Source organism: Otolemur garnettii, unplaced genomic scaffold, assembly GCF_000181295.1.
Source record: "Otolemur garnettii isolate 467f Iridium unplaced genomic scaffold, OtoGar3 scaffold00134, whole genome shotgun sequence".
In the NCBI taxonomy this organism is placed as follows: domain Eukaryota; kingdom Metazoa; phylum Chordata; class Mammalia; order Primates; family Galagidae; genus Otolemur; species Otolemur garnettii.
In genome coordinates this window covers 4,259,650-4,268,613 of record NW_003852529.1, presented here as the reverse complement: position 1 = coordinate 4,268,613, position 8,964 = coordinate 4,259,650, and the positions used below count along the sequence as shown (strand labels likewise).

Here is an 8,964-nt window from a genome sequence, read left to right as displayed (position 1 = left end):
AAAAAAAAAAAAAAAAAAAAAACTCACTGCAGCCCTGAACCCCTGGGCTCAAATGATCCTCCTACCTCCACCTTCTGAGTAGCTGGGGCTACAGGTGTGTGCCACCATGCCCAGTTATTTTCTTAAATTTCTTTTTGTAGAGACAAGGCCTCGCTACAGGTTGGTTTCCAAACCCTAAGCTTAAGCAGATCTTCCCGCCTCGACCTCCCAAAGTGCTGGGCTCACAGGCACGGTCACCACCCCAGTTCCTTCTGGATGCATCACATGAGCCTGAAGGAAAATTTCATTTAATGAAGTGACAGTGTTCGACCTCCCTCAGGAAGCCCCCTGGAGCTCCTACATCTCAGATGCTTGGGGACACTGTCCATAGCTGCAGCCCGGGGAGCCATGCAATCACAGTACTCATCTTGCCAGGTCCACATGTTGGCTTTCTAGCTCCCATGGAGGTCACTCCTAGCCTGCAGATGGTGGTGGGTTCTGAGGAAATGTGACTTATGCAAATTCAGACTCGCACAGGGCCCTTATTTTTCACAACTGACTTCCCCTCCCCTGTGTTAACTGGGTTCCCTTTTTCTGTCCTGTGTAACACCCTACAGCCCAGCAATTCTAACTGGGGTCCCCATCATGCCTCACATAGGCCTCAAGAAGAGCAGCTGGCACCCTGTACCGCCCCAGGTCTCTGCTTTGATTTCTTCTGAACAAACACATAGATCCACATCTGGTCCTGCTTTGGGCCAGGCACTGTGCTGGGAGCAGGGATATCACAGAGAATCCAAATCCCCGACCCAAGAGAACCAAGAACAGAATAATTATGCATCACTCATGAGCGATACACCTTAAAACGGGGATCTGAGGAGACTGAAGACAGAAGGGTGGAAGGAGAGAGACCAGGCGGCACAAGCACTCCACGAGGGGCTCACCAAGAAAGACACTTCATGGGGGAGCCAAGGTCAGGGGTGTGCCTGAGAGGAGAGAACAGTGCAGAACTCCTAAAGAATTCCTAAAACCCGATCAGCAGCCGGCAGACCCACTTTCCCCGGTGAAGTCCACCTGATGCTCTTTCCTAGGGGCTGAACAGGCTGGACCCCTGCTTGGGATAAGGAGCCCCACTAAGTAAGTTCAAGGCCCTGTGACCCAGTGGACCTCTGTGCTGAACCTTGGAGACAGGGCAGGCAAGACGGCGTAGAGAAAGACAGAGTGGCCAGGGGGTGGGAGCCAGTCCACCCTGGAGAAGTGTAGCTGCACAAAAACAGCTCTGAAGGTTGAGCAGAGCCCTGCCCATCCACTTGTCTGAGCTGCTCCCTCAGGCTACAGAAGCCCACTGTCTCAGAGAGGACCCAAGGGATACAGGAGGTGACAGGCAATACACCAAGGGCTAGACACAGACACATCTGATGCTGATGGAATGACAAGCAGAGGTGGAAGGGCGAGTGAGGGGAAGTGTGTGAGTCCCACTGCATGAGAAGTAGGTGGGGGCAGGGGACACGCACCCACCCAGCAGCAGCTCTGATCATCACAGCTATGTGGAGGCAGACAGACACAGCTACTGTCATCCCAGGAATGCAGGCAAAGATCTGAACTCTGAGGAGTCTGGGACCTGCTCAAGGCCTCTGGGTGATGAGTGGCAGCCCCCTCCTTCACCTCCAGTCCTGACTCACTGTGCACTGGCCTGGCACTGGCATACGTGGTCCCTAGTGGCCTTTTAGGCACTCTGGGTGATCAGGGGACTTGGAACCTAGAAGCAACAGGTCAATCCTATCAGTGCTGTCCACGCCCCTGGCTCTCCACCTTGAGCAGCTTTCCTCTCTGTGGGCTCAAAGGTGGTTGCAGGGGCAAAAACCTTCCTTTATCTTAGTGTGGATGGTGGTGTGTGTCCCCACATATCCCCACGATGAAGGACTGGACAGACCACTGCTGAGGCTGTGGTACCATGCCCACTCAACCCTCACCCATCCCTACCCCCACTGGCTAAGTTTCAGAGTGGGCATAGCAGAGGGACAACCTGACACCTGAGCCCTGGAGAGGAGGCACCTAACAGCAGAGTTGTTACCTGGGTGACCACCCTGGACTCACTGGCAGGGACAGCTGCACAGGGGAGGACAGGATCTGCACTCGTGGCTGGGGAAGGGCTGTGTGCTGCAGGGACATCCGGAAACACTGAACATGCCCTCCTCTGGAGGTACCCTGTCCCTGCCCCCACTGCAATGAACCACTGTACCTAGCAGAGGCCTGACCTGCCCCAGAGGCAGGATAGTTCCTTCCAAATCCTCTGCCCCAAAGCAATCTGGAGAAGCCCCACAGGAGGATGCCCGGCACAGGGAGGACCTCTGTGCATGGAAATGGGAGTGCCACCATCCAGACACTCCCAGCACCTGGTGGGGACAGAATAAAGCACACCTGGATCCACCACAAAGGAGCAACAAACCACCCAAGCCCCCAGACCCCTCCAGAAGTATCTCTGCAGATACGGACAGGCAGGAGCTGAATTTGCAAGATGGATTTCATCTCAAAGAAGACAATACTTTCAGATTTAACAACTGTAAAACTAGAGCACAAGCACATTCTAATCTTGTAGAATAAAGAAAGAAAAATAACCAAGTCAAATCAGAGCTAGGCAAGGCTTTGGCTGAAAATCACAAGGACTGGGCCTGTAGCCTCAATCAGCTCTCAGTCTTGGCAACTTTGCAACTGGACTCCAATCTTTTTGGTCCCAGGGACTGGTTTCATGGAAGACAATCTTTCTATGCACCAGAGGGTGGGGCAAGGGAAATGCTGGTTTTGATGTGAGTCTGCAAGCAGGTGGTGTGTTCCGCTGTCTGTGCAGTCAGCCCCTCTGCTAACCATAACCTGTGTTTGCAGTTGTTCCCCAGTGCTACCATCATCGCCTCAGCTCCAACTCAGATCCTCAGCTGTTAGATTCTCACATGGAGTACAGCCTAGACCCCGCCATGTTCAGTTTACAGCAGGGTCCCACTCCCATGACAATCTAATGCCTGTCTGATAGGAGTGGAGCTCAGGCAGCAGACGGGGTGGTGGGGAGTGGCTATGAACACGGATCCAGCTCCAACTGATCATCTCCTGCTGTGCCTGGTTCCTAACAGGCCACTGACCCATACCAGTCCACCTGAGGGGGTGGGGACTGCAGACCCAGGGAGACTCTGCTACAGTAACAAGAACATCTTGTTCCTAAAGAACCAACTCCATAGGGGGATTTTCCCCTAACCCCCCAGCAGTAGAACTTTCCTGCAGGCCACTTGCTCTAGACACCTTTGGGGTGTCTGCTGCTAAGCAGTGCCACAGGCCCAAGGGGGTGATGGAGAAAGCCCTGCCCTTGGGGGCATTCTAATGGCTGGGAACCCACTGTTACTCACTTGCTTGGAGCCTGTAAGGCCCGCCTTTGTCACAGGGGTTGCCCAGGACAGCTTCTATGTGCCTGAACCACCGAGCCACGTGGAAGAGCCGGGGGTCAACGGGCGGGGCTGAGAGCTGCCTGAACACGTCCACGTCTGCCTGGGACAGTGAGTACCCCTGGACATAGCTACGGGTGCTGAGGTGCTCGTTCAGGGCTTGGACCCTGGCTGCCGCATCACTAATGCTCAGAATGGACCTGTAGTCAGGAGCTGCAAAGACAGAGCACAGGGCATCAGGCAGGCGATGGGGGCAGCCCAGGGGCCACCAGGCAGAAGTCAGAGAGACACAGGGTGCAGGAGGGCACAGAACAAAGGAAAATGGTGTCAAAACATCCAAAATAGGCAAATCCACACACTGGCTTGAGGGCGGGTGGTTGTCAGGGGACTGGGGACTGAGTACTTCGTGGGTACAGGTTTCCTTAGGGGGAATGGAGATGTCCTGGAACTGGGCAGAAGTGATGCTTGACACCAGCTTGAATGCTCTAAATGCCACTGGAATATGCACTTTAAAACTGTTAGTTGCATGTTATATGACTTTAAAAAAGGAATGTCACAAATGCAGCCCCACCACCACTATCACAAATTACACAGCCTGGTTTCCCACACTTGGGGACGTAACAGGTGCTCACACCTTGGAATGCAGTGAGCACATGAGCCCGGCTCTGGGAAAACCACTTTCCCCATCATGGTATCCCTGCCATATTGGCCAGGTAATAATTGCTGTATGAATTTTACTTTAATTTAAAAATCTCACAACAAAAGACTTGCACCCATAGCTCAGTGGTTAGGGCGCTGACCACATACACTGGAGCTGGCGGGTTCAGGCCTGCTAAACACAACAGTGACAACTACAACCAAAAAAATGGCCGGGCCCTGAGGCAGGCGGCTGTAGTCCCAGCTACCTAGGAGGCTGAGGCAATAGAATTGGTTTATGCCCAAGAGTTTGAGGTTGCTGTAACCTGTGATGCCACGGCACTCTACCCAGGGTGACAAGTGAGAATCTGTCTCAAAAAAAAAAAAAAAAAAAAAAGACAAAAACCAAACCAACTCCATGTCCCTCTCCCTCTGGACACTAGAGGGTGAGGGTAGGGGAGAACCATGGGACTCTTGCACATGACAACAGACACCACAAAAGAATGAGGAGCTTGGGTTCAGCGCCTGTGGCTCAACTGGCTAAGGCGCCAGCCACATGTTACACCTAAGGTGGCGGGTTCGAGTCCAGCCTAGGCCCGCCAAACAACAATGACGGCTGCAACCAAAAAATGGCCAGGCGTTGTGGCGGGCACCTGTGGTCCCAGCTACTTGGGAGGCAGAGGCAGGAGACTCGCTTGAGCCCAGGAGTTGGAGGTTGCTGTGAGCTGTAAAGCCACAGCACTCTACCCAGGGGGACAGCTTGAGGCTCTGTCTCAAAAAAAAAAAAAAAGAATGAGGAGCTTGGTGGAGTCTGGTACAGGCCCTAGCGTGGAAAGACACCCAGAGTCCATCATAGCTTCCAGCAGCTCAGGGCTACAGGGCTGAGAGGATCCTACAGGGCTGAGAGGAACCTACAGGGCTGGGAGGATCTTACAGGGCTGGGAGGATCCCAGCCCGCCTTAGCTGGCTCCAGGCTGTCACGAGCAGCCCACTGGCCCCCGCCCTTCCTCGGTGCATTTGCTGAGGAGAGCTCACAGATGTGCTCACACTCCCCTGTCATCACCCCCAGCTGCCTCAGCCATCCACACCTCCTCCCTTTCTCTCTTCAAATCCCAGCATTACTTGTGGAAGCAGGACAGAGCTCAGACCTTTCCCGCTGTCAGCAGTTACTAAGTGGGGTCTGTCTCACTGCTCTGAGTGTCCGCTATGATCACTTTCTACATGGGGGCTGAAGATCAGGCACTTTTCCCAGCTCAGCTCCCCCCTCTCCTGAATTCCTGCAAAGCAGACACTGCTGCTACCACCCAGCCTGGCCCAACCTGTTCCCACTCCAGCTGGCTCTCTGGGCCCTGCTGAGAGGTGCAGGTTCCGATCACTATCCTCTAGGTCCCCTCCTCACTAGGACAGGATGGTCCTCCTGCCGGCCTCAGGCCAGCCAGCCCCACCTGGCTCACCCCACCCTAGTAAACATCCCTCCCACTGCTCCTTTTCTGGGGGAAAAGGGATGCTCTCCAGACCCTACCAAGCTCCTCACTCCTTCATGGCTGTTCTGAGGCTGGATCCCCCAGTCCGCCCGTGTGCTCCCAGTGCCCCTGCTGCTCTCCAAGCTCCTCACTCCTTCATGGCTGTTCTGAGGCTGGATCCCCCACTCTGCCCGTGTGCTCCCAGTGCCCCTGCTGCTCTCCAGTGCTCACTTCCTAATTTCTGTCCTTTGTCTGCCCCACCACCCTGCCCACTTTACTCACTGCTCTAGCCTCAGCCTCCACGCTGAGCCTGAAATAGTCTGACCACTCAGTCAAGTCGCTGAGTGGATGAGTGAACAGCAGATTGGGGACAGGGCTGACATCTACCTATCATCATTTTGGGCCTCAGATGTCTTGGAAGGATGCCATGAACTCTGGAACCAGGGCTGAAGCCATCACATCCTCTAATGCTTTCACCCTCAAGGACTTGCTGGGCTGGAGCCCTGATCCATGCCCAGAGATGCCAGAGACACCAGCACAAGGCACTCTCCCCTCAGTCCTTGCAACCATCAAATTAAGCAAAGAGGAACAAAGGCAGATTCTGCCCCTGCAAAGGTGAGGGGGTCTCGGGGCCCCCTGGGTGTCTGCGCTCCCAGCTCTCCTTCCTTCCCCACGCAGGAGGATCACAAGGAACAGCCCCAGTGGTTACAGTGCCTGGCTTTGGTCGTGCAAGGCTTTCCTTTGTGAGGAGGAAGAAATGGTAGGCAGGCTGCCGAGCCACAACAGGTCTGAGCACCACTAAGCCAGGCCCAGGAAAGCTAAATATCAGACAGACTTCTTCAAAAACTCTTCCCAAGAGCAACTTCCTTCCAGAAAACTTCTACTTTGCCTAGATATTTTCCTCCAGGAGCTCAGCAGCCTATAGGTGGCTGCCAGCAGCTGTCCTATTTTATGATAAAGAAAATGAGCACCACTAAAGGTATATTAGAGAACTTGCCACAGCTGTGGGCAGAGTCAGACAGTGAGCCACATGCCCTTGTGGGTCAAGCTGTCATCTGGAGGCTGTTCTTCCACACGGACCCTCCAGGCTCCCTCTCCAGCTTTGCTTTCCTGCAATTGCTTATGCCAGGATGGGCTCCGTGGCAGCAAGAGGGGCAGAGAACAGACCACTCTGATAAACAGCGAAGTCACCTCAGCTTCCAGACAAATCCCACTGCTCCTCATTCTGTCACGTCAGCAAGCAGACAGACGCACCCCTTTCACTGAGAGCAATCCTGATGCACACAGGAGACCGCTAGGGATGCAGCCAAACACTGACAGTGGCAATCTTGGATGAGGGATGTTACAGGTGTGACTTTGTTTCCCTCTTTTTCTTCATTGCTCACATCCTCTGCAATAAGCATATGCTATTTTTAAAATGAGAAAAGCAGACACTGCTCTAATTACTGCAACATCTTTAAGGTCCTAGCTAAAGGAGTTGGAGAACTTAAGACACTACAAGAAGTGCTCTCTGAAGGGCTGGCAGGCAGAGCACTGGCACTCACATCTGCTTTTCCTCCTTTCCTGTGTAAAATACACTCATCACAACATCCGCCTTGTAAAGCTGTGGACCATTAAGTGCAATTACACTCATAAAAATGTTTAAAAGCTACCTGGCACAGAGCCAGGGCCCAGCTTGTCATCATTATCATAATCGTTCCTATATCATTAGTATTATTATAACAGCCCCAAGTTAAAGCCCAGAGGTCCCCTGCAGGGGTTTACACAGGGATCGCAGGTGCTTTTGTAAAACATATTGACAGAGCAGCCCTGAGCCTGGGAAGGAACAAAGCCCACGCCTGGGAAGAATCCTCTGAGGACCAGAAGGTGCTGGTGTTCAGAGAAGCACAGGTGGGCGACAGGCCTCCCTGAGACACACAGTCATTGGGGGTAATTGCAGCAGGTGCACTGATGTGTCTTGAGGAAACAAAAACAGGTCAGCTTGCCAGGAGTCACGAGTTTGAGCCAGACTGTGGCCTATTGGTCTGACACTGAGTGTAGACAAGAACACTGCCCAGCAGGCAGATGACCTCCCAGGACCTGCTCATCAAGGCTGCCCTCACGCTGGGGTCTGCACACCCCACCAACACTCCTGCTCTGCCTCCACTGCCCGGCGACTTCACAGCTCAGTCCAATGCACCAAAGGACAGACACCCTCTGATTGCGGCAATGTCCAGAGGTGGACAGTGGCCTACGAAGCCTGTCTTTACAAAGTATCTAACGAAATGAGATGCAAGGCAATGGCTTGGCACAGATATGAGACCAAACCCAGACCCCAAAGAGCCACATGCCCGTCTCTGGTCCCCTCCCATTAGCCTGCCAACGTCTCTGGCCACCCATTCCTCTTCTGCTTCTGCTTCCCTGAGGAACCAGCACCATGTGAAGCTGGCCGTGGTCAGGTGCACCAGCAGCACCTGGGAGCTCCTCAGAAGCCACCTTCCTGGGCCCATCTGAGACCCCCAAATCAGACTCTTTGGGGGTGGGCCCAGAATGTGGGGTTTGAACCTGCCTCCAGGAGACTGTGGTGTTGACTCAAGGCTTTCAGAGTTCCATGTGGCAAAAATCCCCGGGAGGGGTAGGTGGCTCACCAAAATGCAGACCCCTTCACCACAAAACACAAGGTGCTCCCAATAAGCTCCTTAGCTTGGCAGGGGTCTGCAACCCTCCCTAACCAACCTGTCCACTGACCCTGCTCCTAAGGTCCCACAGGGGTCCTCATCTTGCAGGTATCCCAACAACACCTGTCCTGCAGACAGCTCCCTTTCTGCAAAGGCTCTCCCTACTCCCCTGGGACCACTGCCTTCCACCCAAGCTCCTCACCCCCAGCCCAAGTAGCCCTCAGAAAGGGCAGTGAAAAACATCCCCAACACAAAACCTTGTGAGGAGAGAGGCATGTGCAACCCTTTCACCATCTGGAGGTTACACTGCCTATCCACCAGAGTCCAAGCCCACAGAGAGTGCCCGCCTCCCTCCAAACTGAAGTCCAGCCATCACTCATCCCCAGAGGTGCCCCCTCTCACCCCCAGGATGGCTGGAAAGAAGTGATGATTACTGGGAGTATCCAGTGTCCCTCACAAACTGAAACTCCTGAATGTGATCAGATGTTACTATCAACCACCATGATTGCCACTAAAAATGGCTTATTTCCACCGTAAGGTCCCTGCCTACTGAGCAGCTCGGGTTCCAGGTGCATACCACCAGGCCCAGCTAATTTTTAAGAGTTTGGTAGAGACAGGGTCTCACTATGTTGCCCATGCTGATCTCAAATGCCTGACCTTAAGTGATCCTCCCACCTTGGCTTCCAAAGTGCTGGGATTTCCTTTTTTAAGAGCCACTGCACCCAGCCAAGCTTCTTAAAAAGTAAATACCTAGGCTCGGCGCCTATAGCTCAACCGGCTAAGGCGCCAGCCACGTACACC

The 8,964-nt window shown here is 53.7% G+C and overlaps 1 protein-coding gene across 2 annotated transcripts in view; it reads right to left on the bottom strand.

Annotated features, from left to right (window-relative positions):
* Nucleotides 1-8,964, bottom strand: part of CARS (cysteinyl-tRNA synthetase) — a 58,625-nt gene that overhangs the window by 46,211 nt on the left and 3,450 nt on the right. The window contains exon 2 of one of the 2 annotated variants that reach the window (XM_003798364.3): nucleotides 3,372-3,620. The exons of the other annotated variant lie outside the window; for it this stretch is intronic. Within the exon in view, the coding sequence (XP_003798412.1) occupies nucleotides 3,372-3,620 (249 nt within the window). The remainder of the gene's footprint in view (nucleotides 1-3,371; nucleotides 3,621-8,964) is intronic. 2 annotated transcript variants of the gene reach the window in all.